This window comes from Geotrypetes seraphini, chromosome 16 (assembly GCF_902459505.1).
Source record: "Geotrypetes seraphini chromosome 16, aGeoSer1.1, whole genome shotgun sequence".
NCBI classification, from domain to species: Eukaryota; Metazoa; Chordata; class Amphibia; order Gymnophiona; family Dermophiidae; genus Geotrypetes; species Geotrypetes seraphini.
The window spans coordinates 19,745,954-19,765,716 of NC_047099.1; the positions used below are offsets into that span (position 1 = coordinate 19,745,954).

The 19,763-nt window shown below is 43.8% G+C and overlaps 1 protein-coding gene across 3 annotated transcripts in view; it reads left to right on the top strand.

Moving 5' to 3' along the window:
- LOC117350154 (serine-rich adhesin for platelets-like) overlaps positions 1-19,763 on the top strand; it is a 90,413-nt gene that overhangs the window by 38,651 nt on the left and 31,999 nt on the right. For all 3 annotated transcript variants that reach the window (XM_033924207.1, XM_033924209.1, XM_033924208.1), the window contains 2 exons: positions 14,202-14,320; positions 18,771-18,829. In XM_033924207.1, the coding sequence (XP_033780098.1) occupies positions 14,202-14,320; positions 18,771-18,829 (178 nt within the window). The remainder of the gene's footprint in view (positions 1-14,201; positions 14,321-18,770; positions 18,830-19,763) is intronic.

Genomic DNA, 19,763 nt, shown 5'->3' on the forward strand with positions numbered 1-19,763 from the left:
TGTGACATGAGATTGAATATTAATGTCTTGCCTTTTCCTGATGAACAGCAGCACACCATTCTTTTTCCCCATTGCAGGAGAGTATAATACCGGGAAAGCCCATGGTAGAGAGCATTTTTTAGCCTCCGATTCCGTTAGGTGTGATTCCTGTAAACATACAATATCAGCTTGATGTTTAGAGATATAGTTAAATATCTTTTTCTTCTTTATTGGGTTGTTGAGACCTTTGACGTTAAGTGTTAAACAGTGAAGAGGCATTATTATTGTGGGTAATGAATTCTCATATTGAGAGTAGCATCATACAGCATACAATACTTTTCAGACATGTGAGTAAGAGCATATGCATTGTCATCTAACTGCATAGAGAAATAAGTACAAAGAAGAAAACAGAACAACAACTCATTAAACATGGATGGCAGTTAAACACGGGATAGTGAGCACGTGGCATGAGCTCAAACGCAATCCCCGGCCAAGTAAAACAGCAAATTTATAATAACAACACAGTCAACCACATTTAGCTAGGATAGCATAGAGATGCAAAATAAGGTGATATATATTTATCAATATTCAATTTCTGAGCAGCTGCATATATAAGCAGTGTATAAAATGTAATATACTCATCAAGTGTTATCAATACTGCTCGGTGACAGTTTTTCAAGATATTCTGCCAATTCATCCGGTCTTGTGAAATCCTTAGTACAGTTATTTAAAGTAACTCTCATTTTTGCTGGATAAAGCATCCCAAATTTGGCTCCCAGCTGTTTCAGTTTAGGACGATACTCCAACAGTTTTTTCCTTGATTTAGCAGTTTGCTTGCAGAGATCTGGTACAAACAGGAGAGTATGACTTTCAAATTTTACAGGAGCCTGCAATTTAGCTTGTTGCATAATTTCAAGCACTTGCGTGTATCTAAGTAACTTCACAATCACTGGTCTTGGGTATTTATCAGGTTGCACTGGCTGTTGAGTGGGAATACGATGTGCTCTCTCTATTTCAAATGCCTGTTTAAAGTTCAATGATAGAAGTTTAGGGAGCATTTCTTCCAGAAATTTTATCATATCTCTTCCCTCCCGTGCCTCCGGCAAACCTAATATACGGAAATTGCTTCGACGAGATCGATTTCCATGGTCTTCCAGATCATTCTCTAGCTGGGAAATGCGCTTTATCTGGCGCTGGATAGTTTTAATATTTTCTGCATTAACTGCAATTTTTGTCTCAGCTGTGTCCATCCGATTGTTTAAATCAGCGATTTCTGATTTGAATGTTGAAATTTCGACGAGAATCTCGTCTGTCACAGTCTTGTTGTCTGCCATTAGAGAGCGTAGAGCACGCAGTTCCTCCAGCAGAGAGGCCGCGGTGATGTCGTCAATTTTGAGCGGCGGTTTTGAGGGGGAAACCGGCTCCAAACTCCGGCGCTTTCCAGTCTTCCCTGAAGCCATAGCTTTTGTTTTTATGCCGGTGAGCAATCAAAATTAATTAATGTGGCTGAGTGCGCTGTTTTTGATTCTTTTTAAGAACTCGTGCCGGAGCGTCGCGTTCAAGCGGCCATTACTCACGCGGCACGCTAGCGCCCCCCAAAACACAAAAAAACTTAATAATTGAAAGTAAAGTGCTCAGACCCTTCAACCAAACTGTTTAGTAAATTTTTTGTGCTTGACCCCTCCTGAGGAAGAGTGCGAAACTTGAGTCGGGGGGCCATTTTACTCAAATGGCTTTTAGTTGCGTTCACTTATGAGCACTAGCACGTGCACGAGTTTCAGTCTATGGCTGCCAAATGTGCAATCAACAAGTCTCCCAAATGACACACAAAATAAGGCAATGGGACAGTAAAGGCAGTGATGGTCCCAAAGGCAGTCATAGTTTAGTGATATCACTAAACAGTTTGGTTCAAGGGTCTGAGCACTTTACCTTCAATTAATTATTATGCTTATTAGAGCTGTGATATAGTGGGAATTTGATATACATCATCACAGAATTTCAATATATCTCCCTAGTTGATTGTGTGAACGTTAATGGAATATTTGAGTAAAGATGTCAAGTTAAATTCCTTTTCACTGGCAGTTGAAGAGTGGTTCCTCAATCACAAAAGAAGAAAGGCCAAACCCATCCATATTGCAAAAGAGCTGTTTAAAATAATAATACTGTAGTGATAAAACAGTAAACCACCAAAGAGCTCAGTCTTCACTCCCAGGCCTCGAGGGCCACCACAGGCAGGGTTTTCAAGGGATCCCTAATGAATAGGCACAAAACAGATCTGCACATCTACCCCTCCCATTGAATGCAAATCTCTCTCATGCATATTCATTAAGGGTATCCTGACAACCTGATCTGTTAGGGGCCCACAATGACTGGGAGTAAAGACCAGGGGCCTTTTCTATTAAACTGAACTAGCAGTTTCTAGCGCAGGGAGCAGCACTGAATGCCCCACGCTGCTCCCGACGTTCATAGAGTTCCTATGAGCGTCGGGAGCAGCGCGGCTCTCGGCGCTAAAAACTGCGAGCGCAGTTTAATAGAAGAAGGGGCAAGCTCTTTTCCTAAACAACGCATTAAAAATACAACAAATTGCAGCTATCATTGAAGAAGGACATCTTGTTTGGGAAGATTGAAGGAACCAGGCAAAGAGGGCGACATGCAATCAGATGGCTAGATGTTGAAAACAACCATGGGGTTCATTCTGAATGATTTAACTGGACTAGCACAAAACCGATTTCTTTTTGTTATCCTTCTCTGAATTAGAAAAGGTACAGAGAAGGGCAACGAAAATGATAAAAGGGATGGGACAACTTCCCTACGAGGAGAGGCTAAAGCGGCTAGGGCTCTTCAGCTTGGAGAAGAGACAGCTCAGGGGGTATAAGATAGAGGTCGGTAAAATACTGATGGAGTGGAAAGAGTAGATGTGAATCACTTGTTCATAAGAACATAAGAATTGCCACTGCTGGGTCAGACCAGTGGTCCATCGTGCCCAGCAGTCCACTCCCTCGGTGGCCCCCAGGTCAAAGACCAGCACCCTAACCGAGACCAGCCTTATCTGCGTACATTCCAGTTCCGCAGGAACTCGTCTAACTTTGTCTTGAATCCCCTACGATAGCCTTCAGAAGAGCATTCCAGTTTTCCACCACTCTCTGGGTGAAAAAGAACTTCCTTACGTTTGTACGGAATCTATCCCCTTTTAACTTTAGAGAGTGCCCTCTTGTTCTCCCTTCCTTGGAGAGGGTGAACAACCTGTCTTTATCTACTAAGTGTATTCCCTTCACTCTTTCCAAAAATACTAGGACTAGGGTAGGCGGCATGCGATGAAGCTACTAAGTAGTACATTTAAAACAAACCGGAGAATATATTTCTTCACACAATCCCATGAACGCCTACTTCGGAAACTGAAGAACCATGGGGTGGAAGGAGACGTACACAGATAGATCAATAATTGTTTGGCAGGTAGGAAGCAGAGGGTAAACTAAACTAAACTAAACTAAGCCTTAAGTTTATATATCGCATCATCTCCACGCAAGCGGAGCTCGACACGGTTTACAAAGCTTAAAAATACAAGAAGAGGGGAGAGAGAGTTTACAAGGGCATATGAAAAGGGGGAAGTAGGAAGGAGATGTTATATATTAGAGAAAAGCCAGGTTTTCAGTTGTTTCCGGAACAGCTGGAGGGAGCCCAGGTTTCGCAGCGGGATAGTGAGATCGTTCCAAAGGCCCGTGATTTTGGAGAGGAGGGATCTTCCCAGTTTGCCTGCGTGGGGGATGCCACGTAGAGAGGGGAAGGATAGTTTATGTCTGTGGGCGGATCTGGTGGTAGCAGGCGTTTGGGCGAGGAAGGATAGAGGGATTAGTGGCGGAAGGATGCCATGAATTATCTTGAAAGCTAGACAGGAGCATTCTGGAAAGTACAGGGAGCCAGTGAAGCTTGGTAAGTAAGGGGGAGACATGATCAAATTTGCGTTTAGCAAAAATCAATTTGGCCGCAGTATTCTGGATGAGCTGGAGTCTGTGAAGACTTTTTTTTGTTAGGCACAGGTAAATGGCATTACAGTAATCGAGTTTGGATAAGATGATGGATTGTACCAGGACGGTAAAGTGTTTTTGGTGGAAATAGGATCTAACTTTCCTAAGCATGTGGAGGCTGAAAAAACATGATTTTGCCAAGGAGTTCAGGTGATCGTTTAGGGAGAGGGAGGAATCGATAATGATGCCGAGGACCTTGCTTGAGAATTCAAGGCGAAGAGCGGGACCTGTGGGTAGAGTGAAGAGGGTGGGCAGGTGTGCTAACTTTGGGCCGAGCCAGAGTAGTTTTGTCTTTGATTCATTTAATTTCATCTGAACAGAGAGGGACCAGGCATGAAGTCTCATTATGCATGAGGTGATGTTCTCTTGGAGGTTTGTAAGGTTCTGGTCTGTTTCGAGGAGGATAAGGATATCGTCTGCATATGTGTAAATTGTTTCAAGGGGGGATAGTTTGAGAAGCTTCAGGGAGGTCATATACATGTTGAAGAGGATAGGGGATAGGGGAGAGCCCTGTGGGACCCCGCAGGATGGTGTCCACGAGGTGGATTTGGAGCCGTTTGCGTTGACAGTGTAGGAGCGTGCGCGAAGGAAGTTTGAGAACCACTTTAGGACAAAGGAGTCTATTCCTATCTCGGAAAGTTGGTAGATTAGTATGTCGTGGTGCACGACGTCGAAAGCTGCGGAGAGATCGAACTGTAGGAGAACAGCAAATTTGTTTCGGGCGTGTAGTTGTTGCACCTTTGAGATTAGGGAAACTAGGAGGGACTCGGTGCTGAAGTTGGGCCTAAATCCGAATTGGTAGTGTTGGAGGATGGAGAATCTCTCTAGGTAAGAGGAGAACTGGGTAGCGACTATGGTCTCCAGAAGTTTTGTTAAAAGAGGGATGTTGGCTATGGGGCGGTAGTTCGATGGTAAGGAAGGGTCAAGATCGGCTTTTTTCAGAAGAGGGGACAAGGCAATGTGGCCCATTTCTGAGGAGAACAGGCCCGATAGTAAAGCTTTGTTTATAAGGTTTGTAAGGGAAGAGATGGCCTGCGCTGGGATGTTTTCGTAGAGGTAGGATGGGAAAGGATCTAGGATGCACTTGCAGGATTTAAGTTTCAGGCAGAGTTTAGAGATCTGGGGCTCGGATACAGGTTCGAAAGTAGTCCATGATCTGTCAGCAGGGATAGGGTCGGAGTCTTTCAGAGGAAGAGAGTTGTAAGAGATAGCTGGGGGGAACGAACTCTTTATGGTAGAGATCTTCTCGTTGAAAAAATTGGCTAAGTCATTTGGAGATGGGAGGGTGGGGGAGGGGGAGGAGTCGTTTTTAGAAGTTAGGTTTCGCCAGATGTGGAAGAGTGTACTGTTTTGGTTTTTTGATCTGGAGATTTTATCTCCATAGAAGATCTTCCTAGCTTTTTTTAGTATGGAGTTGTAGGATTTGATGTTTTCTCTCCAGGATTGCCTATCTGAAGGGGATTTCGATTTTTTCCATCTTCGCTCGAGGGCTCGGCATTTCTGTTTTAGTTCCCTGTGGTATGGGAGATACCAGGGGGCCTTGTGAGAGTAGGAGATGGATTTAGTGGCTAGAGGGGCAAGAGCACGGTACGTGGTTTCCGAAAGAGTCACCCAGTTGTGCCAGAATGCGTCTGGGTCCATGAGAGTGGGAAGAGGAGGGAATTTGTTGAGGAACTGGGACCAGAATAGTTCACTAGTGATTTTTTTGCGGTAGGTGATGGAGTTTGAGGCTCGGGTAGGGGTACCAAGGATTGACATGAAGACAGGGAGGCAAAAATGGCCTAGGAGGTGATCAGACCAGGGAACAGATTCCCAACGGGTCTCAACAGTGGAGGTTTTGTGCTCAGTCAGGTTAAGAAAGCTGATGATGTCGATGGAGTGCCCCTTTTCGTGGGTAGGGGTGGGTGGTGGGGCGGTGAAGCCTAAAGAAATGAGGAAGTCTTTGAAATCAGTTGTGTCCTTGTTGGTGTTGTCCTCTAGGTGAAGGTTTATGTCGCCAATGATCAGTAGTCTTTGGAATTTTAGATAGGCCCTTGTTATAGTCTCAAGAACAATTTCGGAGGATTTGTTCCAGGGGGAAGGAGGGCGGTAAAGTAACAGGATGCCTAATGGGTGGGGATGAAGTTCGTCATTTATTGAAGCTAACATGAATTCTAAGGAGGGATGGCTGCCCTTTTCAAGAAGTTCAACATTAAAGAATGATTTGTAGAGAAGGGCAAGACCTCCTCCTTTCCGGTTTATTCTAGGGGAGAAAAGACCATGGTAGCCTGGGGGACAGAGTTCATTTTGAGTGAGTAAGTCATCTTTTTCGATCCATGATTCAGAGATGCACAGAAAACCCGGATCATGATCCTCGAGTAAATCTCTTATTATTTGGGTCTTATTTCTGACGGATCTGGCGTTACAATAGAGGGTAGGGACTGGGGTGAGAGAGTCTGAGGTAAGGTTGGGTAGGTTTGCTGGGGGAACAGGTTTCAAGGAGGTGAGGTTAACTCCTCGGTGTTTTTTGAAGTGATGGGGTCTGGTGGGTATTAGCGTGGGGATTCTGAGGCCAGGACAGGTGTTGTTGATGAATGTGGTGTCGGGAGAGTTTGGGGGGAGAGGTTTTTGAGAGTGGGAAGTGTTTGTGAGGGAGAGGAGAAGGAGGATGAGGGGCCAGAGTGAAGGCTTCATGGTTGGGGTCAGGTGGGCCAATATGAAGGGGTTAGAGAATTTGCCAGGAGGAGGGGAAGGGGAAGAGAGAGTTGAAAGAAACAGGCAGTGCAGTTAAAGATAAGACAAGGAGTGTGTCCAGGGGTCGGTTATAAATAGTTTTTTTTAGTTTTTTTTTTGTATATAATAAATTTATTATTTTTTTTTTTTTTGGTTATTAATTTTTTTTTTTTTTTTTTTTTTGGGGAGGGATTTGCCGACCAGGGGGGTCAGGTTAAATGTACAGGTTGCCAGTTAGAAAGTTGGGTACGGGCAGCTGCCCGAAGTTGTCTGGCTGGGAAGTGAGGAGCAGCACCCGATGGCAGAGGGCTGCTCCTGAAGAAATCCGGTGAAGTCAGCAGGAGATTCGGGGGCGGAGCAGGGCTCCCACGCGGCCCGAGTCTCGGGTTGAAGTGAGGAGCAGCACCCGATGGCAGAGGGCTGCTCCTGGAGAGAAAAAAATGGTGAAACTCGCAGGAGATTCGGGGGCGGAGCAGGGCTCCCACGCTGCCCGAAGTTGCTGGGCTGAGAGTGAGGAGCAGCACCCGAAGGCAGGGGAGCTGCTCCCGAGGAGGTCAGGCGAAACTGTAGGGTTTCGGGGGCGGAGCAGGGCTCCCACGCGGCCCGAGTCTCTGGTTGAAGTGAGGAGCAGCACCCGATGGCAGAGGGCTGCTCCTGAAGAAATCCGGTGAAGTCAGCAGGAGATTCGGGGGCGGAGCAGGGCTCCCACGCGGCCCGAGTCTCGGGTTGAAGTGAGGAGCAGCACCCGATGGCAGAGGGCTGCTCCTGGAGAGAAAGAAATGGTGAAACTCGCAGGAGATTCGGGGGCGGAGCAGGGCTCCCACGCTGCCCGAAGTTGCTGGGCTGATATATTTGAAGTTGCGTGATCATATATTTTTGCAGAGGGTAGGAGTGAAGGGCCACTACTCGGACTGGAGGAGGGTCACGAGTGGTGTTCCGCAGGGGTCGGTGCTTGGACCGCTGGTATTCAATATATTTATAAATGATCTAGAAACAGGGACAAAGTGTGAAGTAATAAAATTTGCAGACAACACCAAACTCTTTAATGGGGCTAGGACTATAGAAGACTGCGAAGATTTACAAAGGGACCTGAAGAAACTAGGGGAGTGGGCGACGAGATGGCAGATGAAGTTTAATGTAGAGAAATGTAAAGTCTTGCATGTAGGAAACAGAAACCCGAGGTACAGCTACACCATGGGAGGACTGTCATTGAGTGAGAGTGAGAATACCCAAGAAAGGGACTTGGGGGTAATAGTGGACAAGACAAGGAAGCCGTCGGCACAGTGCACAGCGGCCGCTAAGAAAGCAAATAGAATGCTAAGTATAATCAAGAAGCGTATTACAACCAGAACAAAATAAGTTATCCTGCCGTTGTATTGGGCGATGGTACGCCTGCATCTGGAGTACTGTGTCCAATATTGGTTGCCATACCTAAAGAAGGATATGGCGATACTTGAGAGGGTTCAGAGGAAAGCGACACGCTTGATAAAAGGTATGGAAAACCTTTCATACGCTGAAAGACTGGAGAAACTGGGGCTCTTTTCCCTGGAGAAGCGGAGACTTAGAGGGGATATGATAGAGACTTACAAGATCATGAAGGGCATAGAAAAAGTGGAGAGGGACAGATTTGTCAAACTTTCGAAAACTACAAGAACGAGAGGGCATTCGGAAAAATTAAAAGGGGACAGATTCAGAACCAATGCTAGGAAGTTCTTCACTCAGAGGGTGGTGGACACCTGGAATGCGCTTTCAGAGGGCGTGATAGAACAGAGTACGGTTTTGGGATTCAAGAAGGGATTGGATGATTTCCTGAAGGAAAAGAGGATAGAAGGGTATAGATAGAGGATTACTATACAGATCCTGGACCTGATGGGCCGTCGTGTGAGCGGACTGCTGGGCATGATGGTCCTCTGGTCTGACCCAGCAGAAGCATTACTTATGTTCTTATGTAATTAAAGTCTGCAATTCATTGCCAGAAAATGTGGTGAAAACAGTTAGCTTAACAGGATTTTAAAAAGGTTTGGATAATTTACTAAAAGAGAAGTCCATAGGCCATTATTACAGTACAATACAATAAACCAATTTCTAGACCTCATAACCAAACAGTTCAATGTGGTTTACAAAAGAGTAGTATGAACAGTGAGACAGGACTAATTACCAATAAACTTATTAAAAAGTTGAGTTTTTAATTGCCTTCTAAAATGAAGATAAGAATGGGATATAGCGAACAAGTACCTGAGATCACTATCATGCGTAGCAGCTTGGAAAGAGAGCAAGCGCTCATGATATTTTTTGTATTTGCAGCCATTAGCTGGTGGAAAGACAAAGAAAGCATGAGTTTTTCTGAGGTTCCTCTGAAACATTACATTAGACGTGATTTATTTGGACTTCAGCAAAGTTTTTGATAGCGTCCCACACCGCAGGCTGTTAAACAAACTAAAATCTGTGGGATTAGGGGATACACTCACTACATGGGTTAGGGATTGGCTAAGCGGTAGGCTTCAAAGGGTGATGGTAAACGGTACCCCCTCCAAAACGTCAGCAGTGACAAGTGGAGTACCACAGGGCTCCGTCTTAGGGCCGATTCTATTCAATTTATTCATAGGAAATATGACCCAAGGGCTTAGAGGAAAAGTATCACTGTTTGCCGACGGCGCCAAACTATGCAACATAGTAGGTAAAAGCAGAGTGCCTGACATTATGACGCAGGACCTACGGCAGCTGGAACAGTGGTCATCAACTTGGCAGCTAAGCTTCAATGCTAAAAAATGTAAAGTGATGCACCTAGGTAAAAAAAATCCACACAGAACTTACACACTAAATGGTGAAACCTTGTCCAGGACCAAGGCAGAACGTGATTTAGGAGTGATCATTAGTGATGATATGAAGGCTGCCAATCAGGTGGAGAAGGCTTCGTCCAAGGCAAGACAAATGATGGGCTGCATCCGTAGGGGTTTTGTCAGCAGAAAACCTGAAGTCATAATGCCGTTGTACAGATCCATGGTGAGACCTCATCTGGAGTATTGTGTTCAATTCTGGAGACCGCACTACCGGAAAGATGTGTTGAGAATTGAGTCGGTTCAGCGAATGGCTACCAGGATGGTCTTGGGGCTCAGGGAACTCACGTACGAAGAAAGGCTAAAAAAACTGCGGATGTACTCGCTGGAAGAACGAAGAGAGAGGGGAGACATGATTGAGACCTTTAAGTATATTACGGGACGTATAGAGGTCAAAGATGCTATCTTCTGTCTTACAGGGCCCTCGGTTACAAGAGGGCACTCGCTGAAAGTCAGGGGAGGGAAATTTCATGGTGATACCAGGAAGTACTTCTTCACCGAAAGGGTAATCGATCATTGGAACGAGCTACCTCAGCAGGTGATTGAGGCCAACAACGTGTCAGATTTTAAGAGAAAATGGGATATTCACGTGGGATCTCTAGGGGAATAAAAGTCAGGGAGTGGGTTATTGGTGTGGGCAGACTTGATGGGCTAAGGCCCTTTTCTGCCGTCAATTTCTATGTTTCTATGTTTCTAGAACATAAGAATTTACGGTGCTGGATCAGCCCAGTGGTCCATCGTGCCCAGCAGTCCACTCACGTGGCGGCCCTCTGGTCAAAGACCAGCGCCCTAACTGAGACTAACCCTATTTTCTGATTCTAGATCCTCTGTGTTCATCCCTTGCTTCTTTGAACTCAGTCACTGGTTTCCTCTCCACCACCTCCCTCGGGAGCACATTCCGGGCATCCACCACCCTCTCCGTAAAGTAGAATTTCCTTACATTGCTCTTGAATCTACCACCCCTCAACCTCAAATTATGTCCTCTGATTTCACCATTTTCCTTTCTCTGGAAAAGATTTTGTTCTACGTTCAAATACTTGAAGGGTATTAACATAGAACAAAATCTTTTCCAGAGAAAGGAAAATGGTGAAATCAGAGGACATAATTTGAGGTTGAGGGGTGGTAGATTCAAGAGTAATGTTAGGAAATTCTACTTTACGGAGAGGGTGGTGGATGCCTGGAATGCGCTCCCGAGGAAGGTGGTAGAGAGGAAACGGTGACTGAGTTCAAAGAAGCTTGGGATGAACACAGAGGATCTAGAATCAGAAAATAATATTAAATATTGAACTAAGGCCAGTACTGGGCCGATGTACACGGTCTGTGTCTGTATATGGCCATTTGGGGGAGGATGGGCTGGAGAGGGCTTCAATGGCTGGGAGGGTGTAGATGGGCTGGAGTAGGTTTTGACGGAGATTTCGGCAGTTGGAACCCAAGCACAGTACTGCGTATAACTTTGGATTCTTGCCCAGAAATAGCTAACAAGAAAAATTTTAAAAAATTTTAAATCAGGTTGGGCAGACTGGATGGACCTTTCGGGTCTTTATCTGCCGTCATCTACTATGTTACTATGTTACCTGAGTATGTTCCGGTTCAGCAGGAACTTATATAACTTTGTCTTGAAACCCTGGAAGGTGTTTTCCCCTATGACAGACTCTGGAAGAGCGTTCCAGTTTTCTACCACTCTCTGGGTGAAGAAGAACTTCCTTACGTTCGTACTTAATCTGTCCCCTTTCAATTTTAGAGAGTGCCCTCTCATTCTCCCTACCTTGGAGAGGGTGAACAACCTGTCCTTATTCACTATTACCTTGTAGTTCAAGGCAGATTACAGAAGAGGATTTCAGAATTACAGAAGAGGATTTCTGGACATGTCCAGAGGTGTTACAGAGTAGAGCGGGTTGCTTCAGAGGATTGAAATGTTTCATACGGTGTTAGTCTTCATGGATTTTTTGAATAGCAGGGTTTTTATTTCTTTTCTGAAAGTTTTGTAGTCTGGGGTCGCGATTAGTAGATTGGAGAGTTGGTTGTCTAGTTTTGCTACCTGTGTGGCTAGTAGACCATCGTAGTTTTTTCTGTTTAATGTCTCTGATTGGAGGGTATGTGAATGGTGTCTGGGTTCTCCTGTGTCTGGTTGTGGTAGTTTGGATTAGGCGGTTGTTCAAGTAGGCTGGGCTGTCATCATTTATGGTTTTAAATAATAGACAGTAGAATTTAAATAGTATTCTTGCTTGAATTGGGAGCCAGTATGAGTCGAGGTATGCCTTGGTGATGTGGTCGTGCTTTCTTAGTGAATAGATTAGTCTCAGGGCTGTGTTTTGTACTGTTTGTAGTTGTTTTATCATTGTTGCAGGGCAGGGGAGATATAGGATGTTGCAGTAGTCAAGGAGACCTAGGACTAGGGACTGGACCATGAGCTGGAATTGTTTTCTGTCAAATAATTTTTGAACTTGCTTTAGGTTTCTCATGACTGCAAACGATTTCTGTATTGTTTTGTTGATTTGTGGTTGCATGGTGCAACATCTGTCTATCGTCATTCCCAGAAGTTTTAGAGTGGGTTGAATGGGGTTTGTGATTGAGTTTATTACTAGGTTTGTTATGGTTGGGGTTTTATTTTTTTTGAGAAGTATGAATTTTGTTTTGTTTGGATTCAGTTTTAGTTTCCATATTGCTACTCTTTCTAGAGTTCTGTGTAAAGTGTCTGTCCTGGTGGGCGTTGGCTGATCAAAAGGAAGGAGAATGGCGATGTCGTCTGCATCGCTAAAGGAGGTTAAGCCTATTTTGTCTAGGCAGGTGCCAAGGAATGCAATGTAGAGATTGAAAAGTGTTGGGGATAATGGTGATCCTTGGGGTACGCCACAGGGGTTGGACCATAGTTCTGATTTTTCTTTGTTTGTCTTTACTCTGTTGGTCCTGGATTGTAGGAATCCTTGAAACCATGTGTGTACTTTGCCTGTGATTCCTATTGTATCTAGTATTTGTAACAGGATGTCGTGGTCTAGCAGGTCAAATGCTGCAGTGAGATCTAGTTGAATAAGCAGCATTTTTTTGCCTGTGCTGAGGTGTTGTCTAGCTGTGTCCAGAAGGGATCCTAGTAGTGTCTCAGTGGTGAAGTTGAAACAGGAAAGCAAATAAGTCTGTCAAATACTGTGGTGCTTAACCAGTACCAACTTTGTAGTAGAAGCAGTCCAGTTTAAAAATAGCACGCGCTTCTACAGGAAGCCAGTGTAAATTTCGGTACAAAGGGGTGACATGGTCATATTTCTTCTGATTGTGTATGAGTTTGATTGCAGTATTCTGAATAATACGCAGTCTTAAGATATTTTTCTTCATACTCACAAGATATACAGTATTATTTTACAATAATCAAGCTGGCTCAGAATCAGGGACTGAACCAGCGATTTGAATGCCAAAGCATCGAAGTAAGCTCTAAGCGTACCCAATTTCCATAACATGAAGAAACCCTTGCAGACCACAGCATCGACTTGATTTTTCATTGTTAAATGTTGATCAAGGGTAACACCCAATATTTTAATAGTAGAATGAATCATGTATTCCATGGAATATACTGTTGAGATGGCTTGGGGAAATTCACTGCCTGTTCCTACGATAAGCAACATAAAATCTGTTCTACTCTTTGGGATCTTACCAGGTCCTTGTGACCTGGATTGGCCACTGTTGGAAACAGGATACTGGGCTTCATGAACCTTCAATCTGTCCCAGTTTGGTAATTCTTATGTACTTATGATCTGTAATTCATCAAGTCACTAGGACTCAAACATGAGTTGATGTAGGGTTACCAGATGTCCTCTTTTTCCCGGACATGTCCTCCTTTTCGAGGACATGCCCGAGGGTTCAGACGGCTTTTCAAAACCCGGCACTTTCTCCTGGTTTTGAAAAGCTTCCAGCTAGCAGCGACATTTGGGACGGCATTTGCACATTCACAAATGCAACGTGGTGACGTCATGCGAACAGGTTGAGGGGGTGGGGCTGGGGGCCTAATGGGGCATGACTTGGGCATAACAGGGTGGGGCCAGGTGGAACTGGACAGGCCTGGGGGCGGGGCCAATGGTCCAGATTTTTGTTCTAGAAAATCTGGTAACCCTAAATTGATGGCACCTAACAACACAGCTTTCTACAGCTTTAAACCAGACAAATTTATTCCGGGAACAGCTCAGCTTTATTCCTGTCAGTAGCACAGCGAACAAATTAAAAGAAGTAATTGAAATGCTTCCCCTCCAAGCCACTAATGAGCTCCCAGAATGCAAATCCTTCTGAAATTGTGAACCCAAGACAAGGCAAACTCTTGGAATAGAGAAAAGAACTAGTGATTACAGCAGCTGTCTCAGCACCGTGAGGTTGTGAGTTCAGCTCCTTGTGACTCTGAGCAACTCACTTAACTCCTCATTGCCAAATAAGTATCTGTCTAAAATATGTAAACTGCTTTGATTGTAACCACACACAGGAAAAGTACCCTTTACAGCAATTTGTGACTGTGGGCAAGCCCCTTAACCCTCTATTCCCCCATGTCCAAAATAAGATAAACTGCTTTAATTATAACTACAGAAAGACTGTGTATCAAATCCCCTCTCCAACCCTATTGGTCTGATAATCAACTCCAGGTAATCATTCTGGCATATTTTCTTTTTCACAGAAAATATTAACATCACTATACAGGTCACGGTGGAGGTACTGAATGAAAATTTTAGCTCGAACCTGGAAGTTCATTCTTCCATAGAGTACAGAACTTTTTCAATACGATTTCACAAACAGGTAAGAGAAAAACTTTATAATTTATGTAAGATTGGATAGAACTTCGTCATGAAGAGTAGAAACTTCCAGTTTGAGGAAGTTCCATGAGTGTAGAATCCATTGTAAGAGATCAGTATTGCCTGTCTTCATCGAGTGGGTTGTATGTGGTGAGGGGTAGGTAGACAGGGAGGAGAAGAGGATTGCTTCACTAGATAAATGATAAGCATTGTATTTAATTGTAATTATAAATTCCTTTGGATCTTACAATAGAAGTGATAGGTAGCAGATAAGTCTAGCCTGCTGGATTGAATCTTCTAGAGCAGTGGGATCTCAACCCAGCCATTCTGCTTTACAAGATATCCACAGTGAATATGCTTGTGATAGACCAGTGTATTGCAAATGGTGTGCTGTGGCGAGATTCCATGTAAGACACCAGCGAGGAGTAGAGGCGCAGCCTTACATGACGTGCCTCTTGAGGTGAGAGGCACATCCTGTAGTCAGTCAGCCTGTGCCATCACCTCTCCTCCTGCTTCCCCCCCATCGGCATAGTGATAGCAGGCTCAGGGCTCCATCTGGAGGGCCTCTGCACATGTGTGGACATTGATGTGATGACATCACACATGCATGTGACATTATCGCATCAACATCTGTGTATTTCCGGATGGCCTCCAGCCGCGACTCCGAGTTTAGTGTACCGAAACTACAAAAATTTTGAGGGACACTGAGATAGACTTTAATGCATAGCTTTATTTTATGTTACTCTCTCTTATGCATATTACATTACATTACATTACATTAGGGATTTCTATTCCGCCATTACCTTGCGGTTCAAGGCAGATTACAAAAGATTAATAAAAATGTTGTTACAATGGGAGAACTATTGATTAGCTAGAGAGGTAAGTAGTAGATCTTTTAAACATTTCACAGGTTGTTAAGGATAAGTCGGGTTGCAAAAGAATTAAGAAGTGGGTCACAATGGAAGCTCTGTTGTTATTACTAGTGAAGTAAAGGGTAGATCAATTGTCAGTTTTAGAGTTATTAAGAGTGCGTGATGTTATGGCTGCTTCAGGAATTTCTTGAAAAGTATAGTTTTTATTTCTTTTCTGAATGTCTTGTAGTCTGGGGTGGACGTCAGAAGGTTGGAAATCTGGTTATCCAGTCTTGCGGCTTGAGTGGCTAGGAGGCCGTCGTGTAGTTTTGATCGTTTTACTTCTTTGATTGGGGGAGGTATGAATGGGGAGTGCGTTTTTCTGTGTCTGGTAGTGGGTGCTTGGATGAGGCAGTTGTTCAAGTAAGATGGGCTGTCTCCGTTTAGGGTTTTAGATAACATGCAGTAGAATTTAAATTAGATTCTTTCTTGGATTGGAAGCCAATGTGAGTTGATGTAGGCTTCTGTGATATGGTCATGTTTTCTCAATGAGTAGATGAGTCTCAATGCTGTGTTTTGGATTGTTTGAAGTTGTTTAATCATTGTAACAGGGCAAGGAAGGAAGAGGATATTGCAGTAGTCCAGTAGACCTAGTATTAGGGATTGTACTATAAGTTGGAATTGTGTTCTTTCAAAGAATTTCCGGACTAGTCTCAGATTTCTCATGATTGCGAAGGATTTCTGGATTGTTTTGTTTATTTGCGGTTGCATGGTGCAGTATCTGTCTATGGTCATGCCAAGTAGTTTTATGGTGGTTTGGATGGGATAGTTGGTTGCGTTGAGTTCTAAGTTGGTTGTGGTTTGGACCTTGTCATTTTCGAGAAGGATGAATTTGGTTTTGTCTGGGTTGAGTTTAAGTTTGTGATCTTTCATCCAGGTTGTGACTGTTTCAAGTGTTCGGTGAAGTGTGTCTGTCATGGTAGGTTTAGAATGATCATATGGGATGAGGATGGTGATGTCATCTGCATAACTATATGTGGTTATGCCTAGATTGTCCAGATGTGTTCCTAGAGAAGCAGTGTAAAGGTTGAAGAGGGTAGGGGATAGTGGAGATCCTTGTGGTACGCCACAGGGGTTTGACCAAGGTTCTGATTTTTCTTTGTTTGATTTTACACTGTAGGTTCTAGATTTTAGGAAGCCTTCAAACCAAGAGTATACTTTATCTGAGATGCCTATTGCATCTATGATCTGTAGAAGGATGTTGTGATCTACTAAATCGAATGCAGCAGTTAGGTCCAGTTGTATGAGAAGCATTTTTTTCCCTGTACTAAGGTGTTGTCTGACAGTGTCCATAAGGGAGCCTAGTAGTGTCTCTGTGCTGAAGTTGGTTCTGAAGCCTGATTGCATGGGGTGGAGTAGGTTATGGTCATCTAGGTAGTTGTTGAGGAGTTTGGCTACTAGGCCTTCTATAATTTTGACAAATAGCGGAATGGAGGCAATAGGTCTAAAGTTAGATGGGTGGTTTTGTGGTACTTTTGGGTCTTTTTGGATTGGGGTGATGACGATTTCACTGAGGTCATCAGGGAAAATGCCTTCTGTGAGCGTGGATTGAATCCATTGTAGAAGTATGGTGCGGAATTTTACACTGGAGGTAGTAAGGAGATATGAGGGGCAGTGGTTGAGGTCACAGGAGGCATGGCTGTATTTTTTGTAGAATTTATTGAGTTCGGACCATTGTGTGTTGGGGAACTGTGACCATGTTCTGTCTGCTGCAGTTGACTCTTTTTCTGAAGGGTGGATTGTGATTGTATTTTGATGGGGTGGGGTAAGGTTGAAAGTGGCTCTGGTGTTGGTAATTTTGTTCTTGAAGTGTTCTGCTAAGAGGATGGCTGAGGGAGGGGGGGTGTTATTGGTGGTTGTGTAGGGTTTGGTGTCTGTTAGATCTTTCAGGATTTGGAATAGTTTTTTGGAATCTTGGGTTTCCGTGCCTATGAGATTAGTGTAGTGGGTTTTCCTCTTGTCCTTTAGTAGATTTTTGTATTGTTTGTTGATTTTTTTCCAGTCGGTTTTTGTTTGATCTAGGTTAGTTTTTCTCCATTTTCTTTCTAATCTTCTACACTGTCTTTTGAGTTGGAGCAATTCATTATCAAACCACTGGTCTGATTTCCTGGTTTTGGTTCACTGTGGATATGCTGTAAACCTGAGTGCCTGGGGGTGTCCCAAGGACTGGTTGAGAAATAATACTCTAGTAAATAGTTTGGAGAAATGGGTGCATGTACATGAATGCAAGATCAGTGGTCAATAAGCTATTCCTCATACATGATCTGATCTCCACCAAGGATATAGATCTAGTATTTATTACGGAAACATGGTTAAAAGACCAAGGTAGCCCAGAACTCCCCCACCTCTGCCCCCTAGGATACAACATATTCAATATCCCGAGAAAACTCAAATGGGGAGGCGGACTAGCAATTATTCACAAAAAAGTCTATGTCATTTTGGAAATAGACTCAAGTTCTCACACCAATCTGGAATACATTGCTTGCAAACTGGAAGATAAGACTAATTCCACACAAAACAACATAGGAATCCTTCTGGTCTATAGACCCCCTAACTCCCAAGCTAGCTCCATCACCATACTATCTGTTTAGGAAATTATTGAAAACACATTTATTTGAAAAATTTATTAACTGATAGTAATCTGATCCTTTTTTTCCATATGATTTGTATTCTCACTGATTGTCCAGTTCTCTTTGTTGTGAACCGCCTAGAACTTTGCGGTAGGGGCGGTATATAATAATAAAATTTATTATTATTATTACCATGACAATACAGGAAGATTAAATCTCCTGATAAAAAATTGTTTCAAAAAAAATGTGCTGTACTCAGTGGCGTTGTGAAGGTGAGAGGCACCTGGGGCAGTGGCACCCTTCCCCACCCTCTTCACCCCCCACCTCTACACGTTCCTTCCGCACCCCCTCCTGCCCTATATGCACCACTTCCCTTCCCCTGTACCTCTGTAATGTTCCTGGCGCAAGCAGCAACCCAAAGCTGCTGTTGCACCAGCGTCGGCTCTTCCTCTGATGTCACTTCCTGGATGTGGGTCCAGGAAGTAACATCATAGGAAGAGCCAATGCTGGCATGACAACAGTTTGGGGGTTTCTGCTCACGCCAGGAACATTACAGAGGTATGGTGGATGGGAGGTTGTGCGCAAGTGTGGCAATGGGGGAGCGGGGAAGGAGCGGGGGGGGAGGGCCACAAGGAGGACAGGTGCCTGTACCTTCACCAAGAGAGTGCCCGGGGTGGATGGCCCCCCGCTCTTCCTATGTCACTGGCTGTACATGGGGAAAGTGGTTGGGAATGAGAGAAGCTGAATATGGGACCTGGCTGGGAGCTGCGACATCTGTGAAGTTCAATGCTGAGCTCCTCAGCTGAAGGGACATGGGGCAGTGCCACACAATCCCCACAGTCACATCAACCCAGTCTCTCCCCAGGGTATAGAGTGGAACCTGATGCAAAGGGCTTCCTTGGAACTGTCATTTTCTGAAGACAGTACAAAAACACAAGGTTTTCCATCAAATTTTATGACTGCTCTCTTCTAGATGAACTTAGTGTACCATGGCATTCCTGGATATCAAGGTGTGCAGATTATTTCGTTGAGGTGAGCATCTTTAAATCCTTTTTCTTCCATTAACACTTCTTGTGACCTTCTGCAAGTCTCTTCACTCACCTTTGCCTCAGATACAACGTTAAAATGTCCACGAGGTCAGGGGAATACCCTAGAAAAATGGTTCCCAACCCTGTCCTGGAGGACCGCCAGGCCAATTGGGTTTTCAAGATAGCCCTAATGAATATGCATGAGAGAGATTTGCATATAATGGAAGTGACAGGCATGCAAACCTGCTCCATGCATATTCAGTAGGGCTAGCCTGAAAATCCGATTGGTCTGGTGGTCCTCCAGGACAGGGTTGGGAACCACTGCCCTAGAGTACTTGATCGGCAACTCACCTTGAACACAGATTTGAAAAAGACAATTGCCTGGCAAATCCTCATAAATCTGAGTTCTAGGTGGGTTACAAGCAGCATTATTATGTAGATTTCTGTTTCAGGTTAAACAAGTTATATAGCAGGTTTTACAATAGTTAAATCTGGTAACCTTAGTTAATTTAATTTTAATTTAATTTAATTCTTATATACCGCTAATAACCGTGAGGTTTCTAAGCGGTTTACAAAAATGATGCATTAAAAAGATACAATAAATAGAAATAAATAAGATAGGTACTTGGAAATTTCCCTAACTGTCCCAAAGGCTCACAATCTAACTAAAGTACCTGAAGAAACAATTAATGAAAAGTAAAGATAAAAATATAAAGAGAGAGATAGAGATAAATATGAATATTCCAACAAGTAATGTATAAATAACTATTTTACAATTGAAAATATTCTAACATCAGCGAAATATCATGATACAATTATGAAAAAGGGATTTTTAGCAGACAGGGAATGTGGATACCTAGTGTGAGGAAGAAATTCAGGATAAAGTGTTGGAAGTTATGTTAAGGGGAATGGTTAATCAGCGGGCTGGGTTGGAGGGC